The sequence below is a fragment of the Portunus trituberculatus genome, chromosome 33 (genome assembly GCF_017591435.1).
Source record: "Portunus trituberculatus isolate SZX2019 chromosome 33, ASM1759143v1, whole genome shotgun sequence".
In the NCBI taxonomy this organism is placed as follows: Eukaryota; Metazoa; Arthropoda; class Malacostraca; order Decapoda; family Portunidae; genus Portunus; species Portunus trituberculatus.
In genome coordinates this window covers 4,975,628-4,998,552 of record NC_059287.1, presented here as the reverse complement: position 1 = coordinate 4,998,552, position 22,925 = coordinate 4,975,628, and the positions used below count along the sequence as shown (strand labels likewise).

The 22,925-nt window shown below is 42.3% G+C and overlaps 2 protein-coding genes across 3 annotated transcripts; one reads left to right on the top strand and one right to left on the bottom strand.

Annotated features, from left to right (window-relative positions):
* Positions 1 to 1,910: 1,910 nt before the first annotated feature.
* On the bottom strand, positions 1,911 to 8,887 carry LOC123512404 (oxidized low-density lipoprotein receptor 1-like). Its single transcript, XM_045268793.1, has 3 exons — positions 7,163 to 8,887; positions 5,889 to 6,056; positions 1,911 to 3,190 (listed from the first exon to the last, which is right to left on the bottom strand). The coding sequence occupies exons 1-3, from the start codon at positions 8,388 to 8,390 to the stop codon at positions 2,961 to 2,963; spliced, it is 1,626 nt and encodes a 541-aa protein (XP_045124728.1). The 5' UTR covers positions 8,391 to 8,887; the 3' UTR covers positions 1,911 to 2,960.
* A 10,182-nt stretch (positions 8,888 to 19,069) lies between these two features.
* Positions 19,070 to 21,591, top strand: LOC123512354 (pollen-specific leucine-rich repeat extensin-like protein 1). Of its 2 annotated transcripts, none has more exons than XM_045268710.1 (2): positions 19,070 to 19,989; positions 20,050 to 21,591. In XM_045268710.1, the coding sequence occupies exons 1-2, from the start codon at positions 19,326 to 19,328 to the stop codon at positions 20,865 to 20,867; spliced, it is 1,482 nt and encodes a 493-aa protein (XP_045124645.1). In that variant the 5' UTR covers positions 19,070 to 19,325; the 3' UTR covers positions 20,868 to 21,591. The 2 variants fall into 2 exon arrangements, with proteins under 2 accessions (XP_045124645.1, XP_045124644.1); XM_045268709.1 differs by having other exon boundaries at positions 19,070 to 19,993; positions 20,054 to 21,591.
* The last annotated feature ends 1,334 nt before the right edge of the window (positions 21,592 to 22,925 follow it).

The following is a 22,925-nucleotide window of genomic DNA, read 5'->3' as shown; positions in this document are numbered from 1 at the left end:
CCGCGGCTTGCTGGGGTGAATGAGGAGCCATGTTTGTTTACAATCGACAAGCGCGGCAAAGGCGGAAGCAAGCTTGTGTGTGACGGCCACCGTCTGCAAAAGTTGACAGTCGTCAGAAAATTGACGGAAAAAGAAGACGGAAAAGTGCTAGTGTGACGCCGCCTTTACGTCGATAATAACAAACAAAACAAATTTCTTTTTAAGTCCGAAGGAAATTGAAACGAAGTACATATAGATAATTTACAGACAATCATATTTTTCTTTCCTTCCTTCACCTTGACATTACCTTGAAGTATTAATGAACAGTGTGCGTCACTTCAGAAGGCAACAGTAATCGTGAGGTGGGTCTTGTCTCTGAGGAAAGGACAGGACATCCGGTAGTGCCTGGCTAGGTTTATCCGAACCTTACACTCTCAGAACAGTACTTTTAAACGTTTTGCTATTTCACTACAATTTTTAGAGGATACAAAGATGATTAGGCGAGGTGTTAAGTGTTTTTCCTTTTAGCAACAAAAAAATCTAATAATAATAATAATGATAAAAACATTTCCCCACGACTATTTCAAAGAACACAGAAATGATTAGCAGGATTCTTAAGCGTTTCTTCTGTTAATAAAAACGAAAACTTGTAAAATCTTCACTAAGATAACAATAATGACGATAATGATAAAACACAACATCCAGGAAAGTCTGTGTACAATTAATAGTTTCAGGTACAAATGAGGTGCGGCTCAGATTGTTTCACTGTGTATTTTCCCTCTGCGCCACGTTTCCTGTTCTAAGTAAAAAAAAATATCTGGACTTCCTATCAACAACAACGTCACGCACATCAACTTCCTCGACGGGCAATAAGCAGCGTATTGACACCCATAACCTTCACTGCCTTCGATCTGCGCCACACCCATATTGAGGGCTCATAAGGATCTATAGATCTTCGCGGCCCTAACACCAAAACTAATAATAACAACAACACCCATATTGCCGCGTCACCAAGCTTCTATATCACTATGTAGACCCCTTGAGCTGTACCCTCTTAAATCAACAATGCTACGAGATAGAAACTTTCTTTTTTATTTCCTACTGTAGTGGTCTAGCACTATCAATTATTTGTAGTTACGTGTAATGTGGTTTAGTTCAATCAAACACACCAACAATAGCAGCTGAAGATTATTTTCCCACATTCTCTCTAGCGTTGTTGAATCAGAGAGCCTGCGTAGTTAGGATTTAAAGGTCTCTTGTTGATTGAAATACAAACATGTCTTGTCATAGAAGAACTTGAGAACATAAGATGGACGAAGCTACAAATGCCAGTAGGTGCACATAGCTGTCCCTGTATGCCATGGTGAGAAGCGCACATATACAGTGTCAGTATCAATTGTCATCGCTGTACATGAATTTGTCCAACGTTCTCTTTAATTTCTCCGTTGACTTGGGATTACTCTTCTTCTTCTTGTGGTGGTGGTTCGGCGTCTCACATTCCAGAGGTCCAGTCCGTCCCCCACTTTCTCCAGGAGCAAACATTGCCTCCCAGCGCCAAGACACGTCGCTCGCTGGCCGCCGCCACTCAGCCACAGCAATCACGTCTTCAACTTATTCTATGTGCGTCACCACTATACACAGGACACCGACCACTGCTTGTTTACATGCACGACTCTGAGGTGAAGCGAGTGTGTGGTTTTGATCTTAATTCAACAGTACATATACAAAAATTATAATCTCTTTCACTCTGCAGGAGACATTACCTTGATTGTGTTTCTGCATGGACGCATCATTTTCTTGTATTTGACTAGTTGTGTGACATTGATACAGAGCGATCGTTGGTTTTCCATCTGATCTATGAGTGTATAGTACATCATTGTAGCTGAGCTTGTGTTTCTCATGACAGCGAAATGACAAGAATATCACACACGTGGAATTCATTGGATTTACTCAGAAACAATAGCAATGTGACAAGACTAATACGAGTACAAGTGGTGCATTTCTAATTGCATTGCATTGTATTGCACAAAACCAATCTATAAATATTGTAGCAAGTAGGTAGATATTATACAGCATTAGCAACATTAACAGCATATAAAGTAGCGAAGCTGAAATGTTAATATAATTATACAAAAAGTAAATATATGAAAATATAATATTGCATATTTGTACTGGCGAAGGAAAGAAATTAGTGTACAAACCAATGACTTCATTCATTTTAGCTATCAATTTGTAACAATGACTTCAATTTTATTACAAAACTATAAATACACGAATACGAAAAACAAACCTTACTCATGTATTTCACTATACAGTAACAACATAACATCGACTTCAGTAGCTTTCCTCAATAGAGAAAGTCACTGATGTAAATAAATAACGAAATATCGACATAACTTAGCGACAAGAATATAAATACAAAACAACATCCGCAGCTCTCTTTACGAAGAAAATATGAAGGGAAACGCACCATAAACACACGCCATGCCTTTTCCTGTTTCTCAAGCAGCTCGTTCCAAAAAGACCAGATGCTATGATAAGGTCGCGCACGTTCTCTTCTAACACAGACGCAATAGAAGCTCGTGCAGAAAAGACATGATGAAAATCTAGAGCAGGGGTTCTCAACCTGGGGTTCGCAAGCCCCCAGGAGTTCACAAGATTTCCAGGGTATTTAAATGGTTGATCTAATTGCAGCATACCATTACATATTGAGTTAGTGTCAGTCAGTAAATCAACATATTCTGTTCGATGTCAGATTGATGGGGATTCGGGTAGATGGTCTTATAACTAAGGGGTTCTTTACAGGAAGAGGTTGAGAATCCCTAATCGAGAGAGAGAGAGAGAGAGAGAGAGAGAGAGAGAGAGAGAGAGAGAGAGAGAGAGAGAGAGAGAGAGAGAGACTATGGCACAACACTACTCCTCACTCTATCTCCTTCACTGTTTCCTTCAGTCACTTCCCCTTCGTCGCCTTCTATGGGAGACTACAACAAACGCTCCTGCTGACAGATGAAGAACTTGCTTTCGTGACAGGACTCCGCTAGGCCTCCGAACCTGAAGGAAGGCTTGATGGCCAGACACTTCGGGGCGCGGCTTGTCTGCACCATCCCTGTCTCTATGATGTCCTCGCCAACACCACGGCCGTCAGTCCACTTCCACGCCCTCTCTGGATTGGTGTTAGACGCGCCCATCCAGTAGGTGTAGGCTCGACTCACTGTGAGGGGAGAGGTGTACAGCTGATGATTCCAAAGATGTGCAGGAGGAAGTTAAAAACAAGTTATTATTCTGAAAATGTTTCGTTATCTTATTCTGTGACTTTTTTAAAGTTGATACCCATGTGTACTAATGAAGTTATTCTAGTAGCACATTTTTTATTCATTTTTTCTTTCGAGAGAGAGGTGTAAGAACTCTGGAGACATGTAGGAGGAAGATAAAAACAAGTCAGTATTCTCAAAATGATTCGTCATATCATTCTATGACTTTTTTTTTTATCCTTTTATCTTTTAACACATTGATAGTCACTAATCCAGTTATTCTAGTAGTGCATTTCTTTCTTTCTTTCTTTTTTAGAGGGAGGCCTAAGAACTCTAGAGATGTGTAGGAGGAAGGCAAGAATAAGTTAGCATTCTCAAAATATTTAGTTGTCTTATTTTGCGACTTTTCTTTATCCTTTTTTTTTTTTTAACATAATCCAGTTATTCTAGTAGTGCATTTCTTTCTTTATCTTTTAGAAAGGGAGACGTAGGAATTCTAGAGATGTGTAGGAGGAAAGTAGGAACAAGTCAGTATTCTTAAAATGTTTCGTTGCCTTATTGTGACTTTTTTTTCACTAATGAAGTTATTCTAGTAATGCATTTCTTTCTTTCTTTATGAGAAGGAGACGTAAGAACTCTAGAGGTGTGTAGGAGGAAGGCAGGAACACGTCAGTATTCTCAAAATGTTTCGTTATCTTATTCTTTGACTTATTTTTTCTAACATGATAATCACTACCCAAATTATTCTAGTAGTGCTTTATTTTTCTTTGACAGAGAGGGAGGTGTAGATATTATGGTTCTAGAGCAGGGGTTCCCAAACTGGGGGTCATGAGCCCTTTTCTGGGGGTCATGAAGGGTCTAACAACTGTATGTACTACATTCAGCTTGCCGGAACGGGGCTAAACTTTTCAGTCAGTCTCGGAGCTGGCTCGAGTGCATGCGCAGACCGGTAGTCCACTATAAGTACCACGGCTGCCAGACCCGCCACACAGTGTTGCCAGATTGGCCATTTTCTGGCTAGAAGCCGCTAGAATCGGCTAGATCTAGCGGCCAGCTTAGCCGATTTACAAATTATTTATAATTTTAAAATATATCTGTGCCATTTAAAATTAGTACGATTTTGGAAGGCTTATAAATGTGGGGGTCATGACAGGTTTGGTACTGCTGTAAGGGGTCACGTACTAAAAAAGTTTGGGAAACACTGTGAATCTAGAGGATTGTGTAGAAGAAAGGTAAAAATAAAGCAATATTTTCTAGATGTTTTGACTTCTTATTTTTCAACAGGCTAATGGTTCTTAACTCTCACGTGTTGGCTCGGCTCACTGCAAGGAGAAAGATTCACTTCACCTCAGTAACTCACGGTGTTCAGTCTTTGCAGGATCCCACAGATTTCCTTTCTTTGTTTGTTTATTGTGTAAATATATTATCATTGTTGTTGTTATTGTTGTTATTATTGCTGTTATTATTGCTCTTATTATTATTATTATTATCATTATTATTGTTATCATTATTATTATTATTATTATTATTATTATTATTATTATTATTATTATCATTATTATTATTATTATTATTATTATTATTATTATTATTATTATTATTATTATTATTATTATTATTATTATTATTATTATTATTATTATTATTATTATTATTATTATTATTATTATTATTATTATTATTATTATTATTATTATTATTATTATTATTATTATTATTATTATTATTATTATTATTATTATTATTATTATTATTATTATTATTATTATTATTATTATTATTATTATTATTATTATTATTATTATTATTATTATTATTATTATTATTATTATTATTATTATTATTATTATCATTATCATTAGTAGTAGTAGTAGTAGTAGTAGTAGTAGTAGTAGTAGTAGTAGTAGTAGTATCATTATCATTATTATTATTATTATCATTATTATTATTATTATTATTATTATTATTATTAGTAGTAGTAGTAGTAGTAGTAGTAGTAGTAGTAGTAGCAGTAGCAACAGCAGTAGTTGTTGCAGTAGTAGTAGTAGTAGTAGTAGTAATAGTAATAATAACAATAGTAGTAGTATCAACAATAGTAGTAGTAGTAAAGGCGGTGTCACACTAGCCCTTTTTCCGTCGATTAATGCGATTTCCGTCAATTTTTCAACGTTCCGCATAAACTCATCGTATGAATTTGTCAGACGAAAAGAATCGTTTCCGTCTGCAAATTTTCCGCCTTTGTTTACATACCAAGACCAAGACCACAAGACTTGCCGCGTCTCCTCAACCTGCTTCTACGTGCACTGGTTCTACCACTAACCATGAACGCATCCATGCACGCTTTTTGGCTTGTTTAGCTCGTCTAGTTTCGTAATACACAGTATTACGTTCAGAGCAGCGTATCTTTGCGGCAGCGTGGCCTCCATGTTTGTTCACATTGTCGGTCTGCGTGACGACGAAACACCGTTTGTGTGTGACAGGTCGCAGCCAAAATATTGTCGATTTTCTGAAAAACGACGGAAAAAGTAGACGGAAAAAGTGCTAGTGTGACACCGCCTTAATAGAAGTAAGAACCACACACACACACACACACACACACACACACACACACACACACACACACACACACACAGAAAGACCACCACGCCAGACACTCACGTCGTTGCATATGGACAAAGCTCCTGAAGGTCTGGATGTTGGCGGGCGATGCGAGATCACCTTGGAGTCCCCTGCAGTGTTCCCGGGCCGCCTCCCACCCCAGACGGTCCTCCCGGTTGACGAAATAGCAGCTGCCGCCACCACGAGTGTACGGCCACACACACATGCCTGAAGGAGGAGGAATACGTGAAGAGCTGTAGGAAAAGGAGGAATATATAAACGAAAAGATGGAAGAGGAGTAAGAAAAGGAGGAAATTATTTGAGTTTACTTAATATGTGAAGGAAGGAAAAAGAGGAGGACTATATGAACGAAAAGATGAAGGAAGAGGATGAAAAGGAAGAATATTGCCTGAGTTTACCGAACACGTGAAGTATGGCGAGAGAAGGAGAGGTATATGAAAGAAGAGGAAGAGGAGGAGGAGGAGGAGGAGGAGGAAGAGAAGGAAAAATATCATCTTAGTTTACCGAATATATGAAGAGGAGCTAGAGAAGAAGAAATATATGAAAGATGAGAAAGAGAAGAAGAAAAAGAGGAGGATTATTATTTGAGTTACCGAATGCATAAAGAGGAGGAGGAGGAGGAGGAGGAGGAGGAGGAGGAGGAGGAAGAATATCATCACAGTTTACCAAATACGTGTAGAGAACCAAGAGGAAGAGCAATATATGAAAGAAGAGAAGGAAAAAAGAGGAAGAAGATTAGGAGGAATATAATTTGAGTTTACAGTCTTCAAAAAAATTTTATGAAGCAGATATTGGCTTGAAGGAATCGTATGCGAGACGCGTGTGTCTAAGATGAAAAATAATAACATGAAGTTCAGAGGAGAGTATTCGAGGAAGTAATAACACATAGAATACTCTTATGAAATTATTAAACTTCTGAGAAACTATTCGTGGCAACAGTCGATCTTTGTGTTTCGTTAATTTTTTCCTTGACATTCCTCCTCGCTTCTCCAGTGTATGTGACATGGCTCAGTGAGCGTTGTGTTTAGTATCTCTTTTATCTGGTTTACATTTTCATAAAGATATTGATAAAGATTTGTACTATGTTATCTATATAGCCACTATCATTGAATATATCTAATCTCTCTCTCTCTCTCTCTCTCTCTCTCTCTCTCTCTCTCTCTCTCTCTCTCTCTCTCTCTCTCTCTCACACACACACACACACACACACACACACACACACACACACACACACACACACACACACATACACAATTGATCACAGCAAAGGTAGTGAAAGTTAACCTTGCTGTGTCTCTCTTTCTCTCTCTCACCTTCCCCTGAGGCCTTGGCAAAGAAAGTGCCGTTGGAGGTCACAGCACCTTCCATCCCCTCCTTGAGTTTATTGAGGTCATCCTGCACTGCTGCCACGGTCGTCTTAACCTCCTCCAAATCCTCCCGAGGGCCCTCAGCCACCCCTAGCCTCTGACTATAACTCCCCACGCCACTCCGGAAGCTCTCCACCACTGAAATCCGTCTTTTCATCTCTACGAAGTCGTTCTTTTGCTTTTTCTGCGCTGCTTCAAGCTTCTCAATGGCGTTCTGAAGCACCTCCGTTGAACACTGACATGACATTGAGCTCGGGGTGACAGTCATGGATGTTTTTAAAGGTATGGGTGTCGAGGAAGCTAAGGAAAGACTGGTTACGTTGGTCTGGAGATTTTGTAGCTCGTCCTTTACCGCGAACACTTCTTCAGTAACGTTTTGTACTTTTTGCTTCAAGTCCTCCAGTTTCTTTGTTGTGTTTCGTACTGCTTTGTTCAGATCCATGTCTCCGTTTTCTGTTTCAGGGTTTCTTTTTCCTCGTACCAGGCTTCCGGGGTTATTGATCTCGTCTTGTGTTTTGTAGTTTGAAGAAGACCGCTGCTGCATCGCCGCCTTCGTTTGTTTTAATTGTTCTACTTCCTCCTCCATTCCCTGCAGCCTCTCCTGCAACTCATCCAAGTGTTGTCCCTGCCCAACCACCAACAGTCTCAATGTAGAGAATGTTTCCAGCATTAGCTCAACTTTCTGCTCCATGCTCTCCCTAACCCTTTCCAGATCAGCGGTCACGGCACTGACCGATTCCTGTACCTCCAGGCTGAGAGAGTTCAGCCGATGTTTGACGTTTTCCTTGAACTCCTGCTCCAGATTTTCCGTTTTCTCATAGAGAGCATCACGGATATCCTTCAGTAACACCGTAGTAAGACTTATCTCCCCATCCGACCGCATCATTGACTTCGATTCACTTGTAATAGGATTTGTTCCTGTTTTGGTATGATCAGCTACCTGAGATTCTTCCTCACTAGATTTTTGTGTTGTTTCGTCATCTGCTGCATCTGCTGTAGATGTTCCTTTGTTCGCCTTACTAGTGGAGTTGCTTTTGGAAAAGATAATGAAAGCACTCTTGCTTGGACTGAGTGCATCACTGGACAGCAAACTGCGAAGCTGCGGGTCTTGGATGGAGAAGACGAAGAAGGTGAAGAAAAAAACTACCGCTAGATTCATCCTCACTGGCAGCATTATGACGGGCCAGCTGGCAGGACGCTTGTCTTGATACGTTATCAATAGTTTACTTAATCCTGCTGTTAACCCGCCTCAATGCTAGCAACAATGGTCACAACACCTCATGAAAACAAGTGTATCAGGCCAGAAAAACTGTAGAAAAAACAATATAAAATTTCCGTTCATCACATTATCACCGAGTACTCAATCACAGTAATTCAAATAACGCGTCGAAACTGCCGCTTAGTGCAAGCAGTCGACTTCACACGAACGCACAATTGGGTAAGTAAACAAACAGTCTCTCGCGGCAAGCAGAGCACATCTTATTCCTTGCGATAGCTAATGATGCACGTGGATGGAGTCTTTCTTAACACTGGGATGAAAACACAGAGGCTGCCGCGTGTAACCGGTATAGAGGAGAGCCGGAGACGAGGAGCAGGAGGCGAGAAGGCGAGAACAGCTCTTGACTGACTGACCAGGCTGTGTGTGAGCCTGTAAGTAGGGCGGGCGTCGCGTCGGACGGCTGTAACACTGGAGGAGGCGGATCATCACTACCAATACCGCCTACAACTCCTCCTCTCAACTCTCCATTTCTCTACATCCTCCTCCTATTGCTTCCTCCTCCTCCTCCTCCTCCTCCTCCTGCCACTCCCACCAGGACATCTTCCTCTTCTATGACCATTAACACCTTTTTCTTTTTTCCTGCTGATACCTCCTCCTCCTCTTCCTCCCCCTCCACCTCCTCCTCCTGCTCCTCCCTTCCTCCTCCTCCTCCTTCTCCTCCTCTTCCTACTATTACTACTACAACTATATAAATATGTATACTACTACGTATTGCTACTACTACTACTACTACTACTGCAGTTGTTCTCTCTCTCTCTCTCTCTCTCTCTCTCTCTCTCTCTCTCTCTCTCTCTCTCTCTCTCTCTCTCTCTCTCTCTCTCTCTCTCTTTCTAACCAGCATATCATCCTCCTTCCCATTCTCCTCCTTCTCCTCCTCTTTCTCTTCCTTCGATACACCACTATCTTCACCTCCTCCTCTTCAACCACCACCGCCACCTCCTCCTCCAGGCAAGACAAGAGATGCCATTTAGCGATTACGAGTAGAATTTCATGATTTTTACAAGAGGAAAGTTTAATGTTTGTGTTTTTCAAGTGTTCAGGTTTGTTAATCATGTACTTGAGTGATTTATTATTTTTCTGTCTTGTTTTTAGGTGCGTTTTGTATTTGGTCATTATTTTCTCTGCAGGAAATTAGTGTTAAATGGAGTTAATTCTGTAAGGTCCTCTCTCTCTCTCTCTCTCTCTCTCTCTCTCTCTCTCTCTCTGGAATGACTCAAACTAAGGAGGAGAAATTTATAGACATTTTTGGAGCATTACACACACGTAGGTAGTTAATTAAATGTTCTTATTGTCATTTCTACTTTCTCTCTCTCTCTCTCTCTCTCTCTCTCTCTCTCTCTCTCTCTCTCTCTCTCAACATTATCCTTCTGTGTTCTTCCTTAGTCACCCTCCTCCCCATCTCTCTCTCTCTCTCTCTCTCTCTCTCTCTCTCTCTCTCTCTCTCTCTCGTTTGTGCTCTTGAAATTATCCTTTCGTGTTTTTTCTCCGTCACTCTCCCCATAACACTCCGTCCGCCTCCCCATCTCTCTCTCTCTCTCTCTCTCTCTCTCTCTCTCTCCAGCAAATAATGGGGGCGGGTGTGTCAAAAGTTTCACTCTCTCCTCGGGCGGTGCAGTGTGCAGGTTGCCCAGACTTAATCACCGAGTTATTGAGTCTTAGGTTGAATTGCTGGTACTCCTACTTTCTCCCTCACGCTGCTCCGAGATTGTGTTTGCCTCTCCCCCAGCATTATCAGTTTAAGGTCATGTTAATGTACAGCTAGCGAATGTGTATGTAAACGTTTCAATCTTTCTCTATCTCTCTCTCTCTCTCTCTCTCTCTCTCTCTCTCTCTCTCTCTCTCTCTCAGTTATCTATTCATAGCGCGTGTGTGTGTGTGTGTGTGTGTGTGTGTGTGTGTGTGTGTGTGTGTTCTTACGTGTGCTATTATTATTACTATTATCATATATTATTATTATTATTATTATTATTATTATTATTATTATTATTATTATTATTATTATTATTGTTGTTGTTATTATTATTACTATCATTATTATTATCATTATTATTACTATTATCATCACCATTATTATCATTACTATTATTACCATTACCATCATCATTATCACCATCATCGTCTTCATTACTAACGGCCTAGTCCTGAAACCGTTAGTTGCTGTGGTCGGCATGAACACAAGCAGTGGTGTAGAGTCATGCACCTCCCAGACTCCTGAATTCATGTTACACTTTATAATTTCCGTGCACTCGTCTCTGCCAGGTGGTGAACAGGTGGTGGTTTCTTTCTACTCTTCCCTGCTGGTGTGTTGCTAGAGGGAGGGATGGGTGAGGAGAGAGCCTTGATCTGTTATATCCTGTTCTCCCACACGCCTTTAATCATTAGTAGCAAGTAGATCAAACGTAATATCTTCCTTGTGTGTTGTTCTTGTGTATTATCATGTGCTCTCTCTCTCTCTCTCTCTCTCTCTCTCTCTCTCTCTCTCTCTCTCTGTCTCAATGGAACTATAGAAATGCATCATAATTCCGTCTTTTTCTTTCATTTTTTTTTCATTAGAACGGTAAAAAACAAAAACAAAAACAAAAAACAAGTTGTGCAAGACTAGTGAATATTAACTAGACTTTATCCTATAAGAAACCAGTCAGGGGAGGAGGAGGAAGAGAAAGGGGAGGAGGAAGATCTTGAGGAGGAGAAGGAGGAGGAGGAGAAGGAGGAGGAGGAAGATGGAAGAATAGAGTGTGGAAGGTGTTTGTGTTCATGAGAAGAGTAAAGGAATATGTGTTAGTCTGGTATTCTTAGAGTTTAGAATACACAATTCCAAAAGACAGGAATGACGAGGCAGTAACTTAATAAGGTTAGGTTAGGTTAGTCAAGGGTAGAGTTCAATCTTCATAAAGTTAGATTTAAAAGAAAGACAAGGTAATGGTTCTCAAAAAAGACGGTAGATGAATGGAACAGACTCCGTAATTCAGGGAGATTAGAAATAAAGAATAGAATAGACAAAGGCCGCCGTGGTACAGTGCAACCATACTTGCTTTGGGGTCCGAGGGGTCTCCATGTACACGGGTTCGAATCCTGTCCACGGTCCGAGTGTAGGTTGGGCTTCCTCACTCGGGGCAACGGTTTCCTAGCGGGTGGGCTTTGAGATAGGAGGTACCCCAAAAAAGTATCCCCTTTAGCCCAGAAATTCCTGTAAAAAGTCCACATGGTATATATATACGAGTATATATATATATATATATATATATATATATATATATATATATATATATATATATATATATATATATATATATATATATATATATATATAAAAGATATAAACAGATGAAGAAGGTTAGGTAGAGAAATTGCCACTTGTAGGCCTGACAGCTTTTTGTGGCTTCCCTTTTTTCTTGTGTTCTTATTCTAGTACGTGATTTAAATATTGCAGTGCCTATAGCTTTATTCTGACTCAGCAAAATAGTGTACTGATACTCAAATGAAGTATAAAAGTGTCGTGCCAACGTTACCAGTTCATAGTGGCCAAATGAAGAAAGTGAGTATTGAACGCAGGTATATTTGACTTTCTTGACCAAACAGTCTTTTTCTGTTTCACTTCACTCAGGACTAAATGGATTGCAGGTTATTAGTTAGCAATTTGTCTAAGAGGTTGCACACGCCATTGTCTCATTGTTTGTCTGGTAGTTCGTGCATCGATCAGTACCTGGAAAGTTTGGGCTGTTTCTTGATGAGTGTGTCTGATTAACTTGATATCGATATTCGTGTCAGAATCTTCATGTAGGAATATACTGGCTGAAAGAAAGAAATTTACGAGTGTGTTAGAGGATACAAAGAAGGAAAAGAGAAGACTTAAGAGAAACTACAGAAGATTAACGAATATGAAAAGGATATGAAAAGAGGGGAAAAGTATGTATAAGAAAATGATAACTAATAAAAAGATCGTCGAGATAAGATGAAGTATTTATGAAAGCAGTGTGCCTAGTATATATATCGATACGTGACCTGCTGCAAAGAAAATCCATAGTCCACAGAAAAAACATAAATAATGAGACGCCACTGAGACCAAGAGCGTCCCATTAGTACTAAAGCAGCAAACACGGAGGAAGGATGTGCGGCAGAGCTCACGTGTCTGCTCCTCGCCACCAGAGCCGCACCTTACTACTTGTGGTGACTGCTCTTGTTGTCACCATTCCCTTGGCTCACGCCTCTACCTTGCAGGCTGCCTCCAGGAAGCAGTCTGCAGGCCAGGAAGGTGTGCTGGTGTTGTGGTGTCTTCTAGCATATTAAAGGAAGGTGAAATGCTGTAAATTTAGTTTTTTTTTTATTCAACAGATCCGGTAACACTGGTTTTTACTTATTCCGTTCCCCTTTTCTCCTCTCTCTCTCTCTCTCTCTCTCTCTCTCTCTCTCTCTCTCTCTCTCTCTCTCTCACTGACGCAAAGGCACAGATCTACGAAGGACACCACAGGATATCGCCGCAGAACAGGCTGACCAGAGCATGGAGGCTGGGGATCTGGTGAGGGTCTGGTCGTTCAATATTGATGGTGAAGAGACGGCGGATTCCTGGGCAAGCCTGACTCCACACGTACCGCCCCTGCAGGCCTACTCCGTGTGTCTGTGGTTTGAACTGTTTTACTACAGGACGTGGACTGATATGGTCAGTCTGGCCAAAGACGTGCTCAACGACAATGTTCTTTTGATTGGTGTGTGTTCTATTCTGTACTTTTGACTTGTTTGTGTTTCTCCACGACTGTGAGCTTCTGATGCCTCGGCTCTTTTTTTTCTTTTTTTTTTCTGTGCCAGATTGTGACGCTTTTCTTTCTGTTTATATATATTGCTTGTACACACACACACACACACACACACACACACACACACACACGTAGTGCAGTGGTTAGCACGCTCGGCTTACAATCGAGAAGGTCCGGGTTCGAGTCCCTGGCACGGAGAGGCATATGGGCGAGCTTTCTAATGTGTGACCCGTATTCACTTAGCAGCAAGTAGGTACAAGACTGACTTCGAGGGGTTTTTGCTTCGCTGTCCCGGTGTTTGGTGTGAGAATGGTCTCAGTCCTACTCGAAGATCGGTCAGTACTGAACTCCCGCACGTAAAGGAAGCAGCTGACAGGGTCCAATGAGATTTACTATAAAACAGGTGATGTTCTATTAATACACACACACAAATATATATATATATATATATATATATATATATATATATATATATATATATATATATATATATATATTGCAGAAATTAATAAATAACCAGTTTTTTTTTATTTATACCATGTGGGCTTTTCACGGGAATTTATGGGCTAAAGGGGATACTTTTTGGGGTACCTCCTAACTCAACGCCCACCCGCTAGAAAACCCTTACCCCGAGTGAGGAAGTCCAACCTACACTCGGACCGTGGACAGGATTCGAACCCGTGCGCTTGGAGGCCCCTCGGACCTCAAAGCACGCATGGTTCCACTGTACTACGGCGGTTAAGTGAATGAGAAGACACTGTGTGGGTAAATGCCTGGGAGTGACATTTGTGGTCTTCACCAGGTAGAGGCCACGAGGCTGAATCTAACATCATTTTCAGTTTTGGCTTTTAAATGTAGGGCAAAATTTTGTGAAGCACATGTGGGTTAGTGTGAAGAAATGTCTTCAGAGGACAGTCTGTGAGTCCCCTTTTGTGTTGAGACAAAGAAAGACATTCAGTGAGGCCACAGCTGACTAAGGCAAGTTTATAATGCCCACATATGTCAGTGCGTAAGACTCCTCCTTGAGAGCAATTGTTTCAGCAGGTGTGCACTGCTTCTTTCTCTCATGCAGTTTATTGATCTCAATCTGAAATTTTCGCAACTTCCTCTTAGTGGTTCTTCTTCCTTCCACAGCTCTCCAACAGACAAAAATGAAAACAATTGTTTTGAACTCGCTGGTTGTCAACTACAATGTTTCTCTTCAACTGCTGCGACGGAGGCACTTGTGTGTCACGATGGATGACGAGCTACACGTGTACTTGGATGGACAGCTGTGTTTCAGCCGTGTCAGGAGGCAGACGTGCAACAAGACAGTGGAGGGCGTCCTGGTGCTCGGCCAGGACCAAGACATACCACGCGGGGGATATACTGCAGATTCCTCTCTCTCGGGAAGTATTATAGACTTTCATCTCTTCTCTAGAGTTTTGAAACCCGAAGAGGTGCTGGAAATGGCGCAGTGCAGCGTGCCGCCCTCTGACTTCTTCGTGTCCCAGGCGAGTGAGTGGGTGCTCAGTAACGTATCCGAGTCCACCATTGCTAGGAAGGATTTATGTGAGGACATCCTAGACTTTTTTCTTTTCACGGAGATTTATATGACCGAACCTAAGATTTCTAAGGAATGCGGTAAAATAAACGCCCAAATGCTCGTCGTGGAGCAAACAGAGGCTTCAAAACAAGACTTAAAGGAATATTTCCAGGCAAGGAATATCTTCTCCAGGATATTTGTACCTGTCAGTGAGAGTACCGGCACTTCACCAAACTCATGTCTTTGTTTTAACGTGATATGGGGCAACGGAGACTATTTGGCCACTTATGTGACGGAATGGTTATGCCATGATAAGTTTTCTGACCTGGTGTGTGTCGTGAAGGATGGAACCACCCTTAAGTTGCTTGGTTTAACGGAGACGCTGGGGCACGTCGCAGACAGCCAGTACAATCTCCGTAAGAGAGACGGTATAAATGTTTTGCAAGGCGTTCAGAAGTCTATTATCTCACGCCAAGATAGCACTTGGTGCCTCTACTCAAGCCGGAATACCACTCGTCACCTGGCATGTACGAACACCACTTCAGACTTCCCGCCAGTGGGACGAAAACAATGGACCTTACCGAACACAGGAACTGTCACACTGGCACTGTCCGGGTGCAAAGAGGACCAATTCACTTGTGACTCTGGCCACTGTATTAGTCTGTCCACCCGCTGCGATTCCTTTCAGGATTGTGATGATCGCTCAGACGAGGACGGCTGTGACCTGATCAGGCTGACGAATGACCAGCGAAGGAGCATCACTAGCGTGCCCCTCAAATCCCAGAAGATGAAAGCCATCTTGAAATTTCTGGCTGTACCTGAAATTAATTTGGCAAAAAACAACTTTATGGCAACCTTGTCTCTTCGCCTCTTCTGGACCGACGACAGGCTCCTCTTCTTCAACCTGCTGACCAACGCATCGCGGAAGGTGTCCCTGGACAACCTGTGGCGGCCAGAAGTGGTGCTGAGTCCGGTGAGGGACGAAGACAAAACGAGGCTGGAGAGTGCCAATGTGCGGAGGATGTGCGACGGTGAGCCGGGAAGCTACGGCGTGTGGGAAGGTGAGTGTGTGTGTGATGAGTGACTGAAACTAGGTAGACAAAAAAGGAACGAAATGAGACATGTGTCAAGTCCTGCCTCTATCCCTGTTCTGCTCCTTCTCCTACGTCTGCTTACCTTCCTCCTTCTCCAGCCTCTGCCACTGCCTATTTTTTTTTTTTTTTTCATATCCTGCCTTGTCTTACCTCTCCCTGGCTCATGCCTTCTCCTACCTCTGCTCTCTGTTTTGCCTTTGCCCAACCTCTGCCGTGTCTCATCTCTACACGTCCCGTGCCTTGTCTTACCTCTGGCCATCTCTACTTTTGATATCCTTTTGTTGTCACTTTGCTTCCGTTCTACCTTATCCCTTTTCATGACATGTTCCTGTCTTCCCTCTGATCACCACTCACCCCTGCTTCGCTCTGCCACGAACGCCACTTTATCTTATACAGAAATCCAGTTCTCGCCGCAATGTGCCCAGCTGTGGTTAGAAACGCACCACCAGGTGACAGTGCAGTGCACCTTTCTGCTCATGCGGTTCCCCTTCGAGAATGTGAGATGTGTCCTGGAGCTGAAGCTGCAGGACGGCCAGCTGTGGGATCTGCAAAACCTCAATGTGACGGTGCCAACCTTCAACCACCTCTCCTACATGGTGAGTGTCATTACAAGCCATAAATTTTAAAGTACCTCACCTTTAATACCATAAACCAGTAATACCAAGGGCGATGTGATATCCCCCAACATCCCAATCTTATAGAAGACGTTATCTCCGGCTATTCCATCTACATCCACCAAACCAAAAATCCTAATTCCTGTGCCCAAACAACTGCCTCCAATACTGCCCCGTGTCCCGCGTCTCACTAACACTGTGTAATCATGCAACACGCTACAGATCACGCACGCAGGGTACGAGCCGCACGACTCAGTGTTGACGGTGGCACTACTATTCAGGAGACAGTACAGCGGCTATGTCGTCACCACCTTCATCCCCATCCTGTTGCTCGTCACCATCGCCTTCCTCACCTTTTTCTTCCACCGGGATGACTTTACCAATCGCGTCATGGTGACTCTCAGTGTGCTCATCGTCTTGGCCTCACTCTTCTCCCAGACTGCAGCCAACCTGCCTCAAACCTCCTACGTTAAGTGTATTGACTTGGTATTCCTATTTGCTATCTTCCTCATCTCCTTGGTCATCGTCTGCCACGTCTTCTTGTCTCTCGTGGACCGCCACACTGCCCACGCGGTCATCAAGGTGTCGCCTGGTGTTCCGAATAAGCCGCATCGCTGGTTCCGTTCCATGACCCTGGGTAACCGTGCAGCCCTGGCGGTGTGCTGCTGTGCTGTCATTACCGGTGTGCCTACTATCGTCATACAGTGCCACGACTGAAGTTATTTTTGCATGGGATGAAATCGGTTAAGTTAAACTGAATTAGATAAACGAACTGAGCTGATTAACTACTCGTTGTGTAAGCTAACCCAACAAGACTAAAGTAACCTGCTATACTAACCTGATTGAGCTCTTTGGACTTTGGAGATGAAAGCTTACATTGCAGTATGTGAGATAACATAACATCTGTATTATCGTGTAACAAACTATCTTAAAGTTACTGACACCCCCACTCACACACACACACACTCTCTCTCTCTCTCTCTCTCTCTCTCTCTCTCTCTCTCTCTCTCTTTCTCTCTATTAACTATGCTAACTACCTCGCTAATTCTTCTAAAGCAACGAGACGATATTGAAAAAGTTGGCAAGTGCTGTCAAGCAAAGTTTTCTTTCATTACGTTTTCTGTTGCACGATTGCGAAGAAAATGAAGAGTATCTGAGGGAATGTGGAAATTCTCTCTCTCTCTCTCTCTCTCTCTCTCTCTCTCTCTCTCTCTCTGAGAAGATTTACAATATGTACAGAGTATATAGAAAGGACACATTTCTTACCTAAAGGTTGGAGTATTGTATGGGAAACTATCTTAAAGTTACTGATATCCCTCCCCTCACTCCATCTCTCTCTCTCTCTCTCTCTCTCTCTCTCTCTCTCTCTCTCTCTCTCTCTCTCTCTCTCTCTCTCTTTTGTGAGCCGAGAGAGGTTCCATAGATAATGATAATCTACTGAACTCGCTTTCCTTTCCTGCCCTTCCTCACTTTCTTGTCTCTTGCTTTGTTATTCCCCTTCTCTATCTAACGTGCGTGTATCTCTTCTTTAGTGTCAGCGAATCACTATATTACATACAGGAAAGCTTGGTGTCATCTGTGTATCTCTGCTATTGTATGTTTAATGCATTCGTATCGCAACATGTCTAGCGCATTTGTGTATTTGTTATTATATATGAACGTTTAGATTTTTGAAGATTTTTTTTTTTTAATTATTGCTGTTTTTTTCGTGTGTGTGTGTGTGTGTGTGTGTGTGTGTGTGTGTGTGTGTTCTAGTATCAATATCATGATATATTTTTTGGTTCAACTAGGATATATTTTCTTTTTATTGGTAAGGCACCCAAGTGAGGAAGAGGAGGAGGAGGAGGAGGAGGAAAGGAGGAGGAGGAGGAGGAGGAGGAAAAGGAGGAGGAGGAGGAGGAGGAGGAGGAGGAGGAACAGATGTGAAAGTAGCATGAGATGAAGAAATGTATTAATGGTATTTGTCAAAGTTTATTAGCGTTTATCTTCACTAACTAATGTTGTTATCTGAGGAGCCTCCCTGGTGCTGAGGAGCTGGGAAAGTCTATAAGGACATGAACGTATGAAATTTATCGATATAGCTAATTTTCTCTTATGCAGCTGCTTTCACTCTCTCTCTCTCTCTCTCTCTCTCTCTCTCTCTCTCTCTCTCTCTCTCTCTCTCTCTCTCTCTCTCTCTCTCTCTCTCTCTCTCTCTCTCTCTCTCTCTCTCTCTCTCTCTCTCTCTCTCTCTCTCTCTCTCTCTCTCTCTCTCTCTCTCTCTCTCTCTCTCTCTCTCTCTCTCTCTCTCTCTCACACACACACAGGAAATTACCTCACAAATCTAAACGTTGCCATGTTTAAGCGATACAAACAAACTATTTCAATATTTTTATCTCATTACTTGTCTTATACGTGTACTGAAGGTACGACTTTTTGACCTGACCTCACCCTTGCCTGAAGTGGCCAGCAGCTCCTCGTCTGACCTTAGTTGGTAGTTGGAGCAGCGCCAGGTTTGTTTGTTTTTTTGCTTACCTGAGATGTCAGTTTTTCTTTTTTCTTGTGTCTCTTCTTATCAGTAACAGCTCTAAGAAGACTTTTTTCTCTTAAGCCAGAAGTGAGTGAGACTTCCCGGCGGAGACACGTGCTTGTCTTCACTTTGCTGTCTTTTCACTTCACTTCTCCGCTAACGGTTCCTAAGATTTCCTTCCACTTATAGACCTAACCATGGATTAATCTCGTGGCATTGTGTAAGTCTGCTTTGTCTACTTTAAGCACACACAAAAGAAGACTGAGAGGCATACAAAATATACAATTAAGTGCGTCTGAAAGCTGATGGTGAAGGCGTGAGGCGCGACTCTGGCACGATGTCCAGCTACGGGAACACGAAAGAGTCAAGCAGTGGAGATATTGGGATAGCACTCACCTTGGGCTTCTGTGTCGGTGTCCTGATAGTGGCGGCGATAATCATGGTGATATTGATCAGACGGCAGTGCAAAAAGAAACAGATGGAATCTTCCCAGCCACAGATGGAGGGAGAAATCACTGAGACTCAGAACAAAGAGCGAGATTCAGAACCGATTCTTGAAAATGGTACTGAAAAGATCTTTTGGAAGTTTAAAAGAAGTGTTAAGAGTAAGAAAGAAAGGAAACGTGATTACTCTCCCATCTACGATATTCCAAGACCCAACCCAGTGCCTGTAAGAGTACATAGCAGCTCAGATCAATCCCACGATCATCCTACTCCATCCCCAGTGGCCGTACACGATAAGAAGCTTGCGTACTCCACCTTTGACCAGCCTTCGAAAGTGACAATCCATGCACAAGAAAACATACCTGAATACTCCACTTGTGACCCTCCTGCCAATATTCCAGTGTCTACGGAGGAAGACAACAGAGCCGGATACTCTACATGCTCGTACAACCGTCCACCAAAGATTACAACACCTATAGAGGAAGACAACAGACCCGGATATTCTACATACGACCGACCTGGCAAATTTTCAGTGCCTGTGGAGGAAGACAACAGACCCGGGTACTTTACATATGATCGCCCTCCAAAGACTGTAACACTGGAGGAAGACAACAGACCCGGGTACTTTACATATGATCGCCCTCCAAAGACTGTAACACGTGTGGAGGAAGACAACAGACCCGGGTACTTTATATATGATCGCCCTCCAAAGACTGTAACACGTGTGGAGGAAGACAACAGACCCGGGTACTTTACATATGATCGCCCTCCAAAGACTGTAACACGTGTGGAGGAAGACAACAGACCCGGGTACTTTACATATGATCGCCCTCCAAAGACTGTAACACGTGTGGAGGAAGACAACAGACTCGGGTACTCAACATATGATCGCCCTCCAAGGAATGCAACGTCTGTGGAGGAAGACAACACGCCAGGATACTCTATATATGACCGCCCTCCAAAGACTGTAACGCCTGTGGAGGAGGACAGTAGGCCAGGATACTCTATATATGATCGCCCTCCAAAGACTGCAATGCCTGTAGAAGACAACAGTCCCGATTACTCTATATACGACCGACCAGCCAATATTGCAACGCCTGTAGAAGACGATAGGCCCGGATACTCCACATATGATCGCCCTCCAAAGATTTCAAAGCCTGTGGAAGAGGAACCTACATACGACCGTATTTCTCAGTTGTTGAACCGGACCAATTACGAAAGTCAAGAGGAAAAATCACCATCCCCTTCCGATATACCAGAAATATCCACCAACAAACAGGAATCACCCCCGCCCCTCGCCCCGCGCGCCTCCACCAATAGGCTGCAGTCTGCCCCACCTTGCTCCTCCTCCAAAGTCATCATCACATCCACCACCCCACCTCCTCGCCCTCCGCTTCCCCCTCGCCCTCGTGTTCCTTCCAATGGGCTAACGTAATGTAGAAATGATGTGGAAATTTGTGTCTGTATTGTGTTGTGTCGTGTTGTGTTGTGTTGTGTTGTGTATTCTCGGTGTTTTTGTTGTTGGTGGTGATGGTGATAGGACTAACGACTACCACTACGGTAGTCGTTAGTGATGATAATGGTGATGATAACGATGACTATGATGATGGGAATTACAACTTTTCCTGTTTTTTTTCCTTCCTTAATTCTTCGTTTCCTTCTTAAATTCTTTCCGCCTTCCTTTCTTTCTTGAACAACTAACTAACTGGCTGACTAGCTGACTGATTAACTGACTGACTGACTGACTGACTGACTAACTGACTGACTGCTTGGTTAATTTATTTATGAATGATTGATAGTCTTTTAAGTATATCTCTGGTTAATCAACCAACTAGTGATCTCTTGTTCGTGATTTTGTTGATAAAATGAGTATCCCTTGATTGTATATGTTACCAATTATGGATTCATTTTGTGATAGAACTGGTTTGTCTGATTTTCAATTGTTTCTTACATTTCTGTACATAAAAACAAATTTGTGTGTTGAATTTTATATTGCTTCATGCACTGGTCTGTGTGTGTGTGTGTGTGTGTGTTCCATCATGTATATAATTATTTATAGACTATTGTTTATTTGTAATGACACTTCATTTCTTTACTTTTAACTATTTGTTTGTTTGTTTTGTCTATTTGGTGTGCTGTAAATAAAGTGTTCTGTTGTATACTACTTTTCATTTCCCTCTTTCATTTTCATATTTGTTATCAAAATAATTCGCCATGTTTTGCTGTCCTCTCTTACTTATGTAAGATATTTATGCTGTCAACTGCATAAACACACTTCTAATTCTTGAACGTCACGCTTTTTCAATACAAAGATAAGTTTACTTTAGCAATAGAGAGAGAGAGAGAGAGAGAGAGAGAGAGAGAGAGAGAGAGAGAGAGAGAATCATATCGTTGCAATATAATATGAAACTATTAAACTGTTATGTGAAAAAAATATCCAAGCAGAATAATGCAAAAGAGGATAAAAATGAGGAAGAAGTAAAATATGGAGGAATGTATGTTGTCGATACTTTGTATGATCGTGGATTCAGAGAGTCTGAGAGTCAGCATTTCAGTGTAAACAAGCATGGCTGGTGAGTGGAGGTGTTGGCGTTAGAAAAAAAGGAACCTGGGTATTCTCTCCCTCTGTCCCTCGCTCTGTTGCTAGTAAGTGATCCACCGGGAATACTGAGTAGACGAGCGTGTGGCTGGCGTGTGCTGTAATCTTGCAGGTGGTGTGTTGCATGGCGCTGAGGAAGACTGGTAGCTGGTCATGCCATCAACGTGTGGAAGGTGAGTGTTGCGTTATCAACTGTTACTACCCTACTACTACTACTACTACTACTACTACTACTACTACTACTACTACTACTACTACTACTACTACTACTACAATAGATGCAGTAGCAGCCATTACCATTCCTAAGGTTGTAGTCGCAGGAACTAAAAGTTGCATTATCGTACCCTGGCAACTTACCAGCCTGAAACACGTCGGAACGCTTCATGAATCGCCATTAGCCATTATTCATAAAGCACACACACACACACACACCCACACACCCACACTGATGATATCACTATGTGTTCAGTGCTGTGGGGATTCCGGAAATAAGCTCTGCAATTAACACCATCACTCTCCTCTTAATTAAGGTTCCGTAAAGGGGCTATCACACTGGCCTATGATACGCGGAACGCGGGCCATGGTTCTTGGTACAAAACCAGGAACACTATCACAAACAAGCTGCCCGCGTTCTTGTTATGCTAGGCAAACGGCCCACTAACCAAGACAAAGCCTAATCAAAATAAACCAGAACAAAACCATGCCGTTTATACCTCAGCCTGTGCTTAGTCCAGGAACTGCATTTGCACTTTCTATTGTTGAAGAAAAGTAAGTAAAAGAAACTAGAGAAAAGCTGAGACGTGCGAGATAGCAACTTTAGAGTCAGAGGTGGTTGCCATGAGCCCAACCTATCGACATGATCTATATATATATATATATATATATATATATATA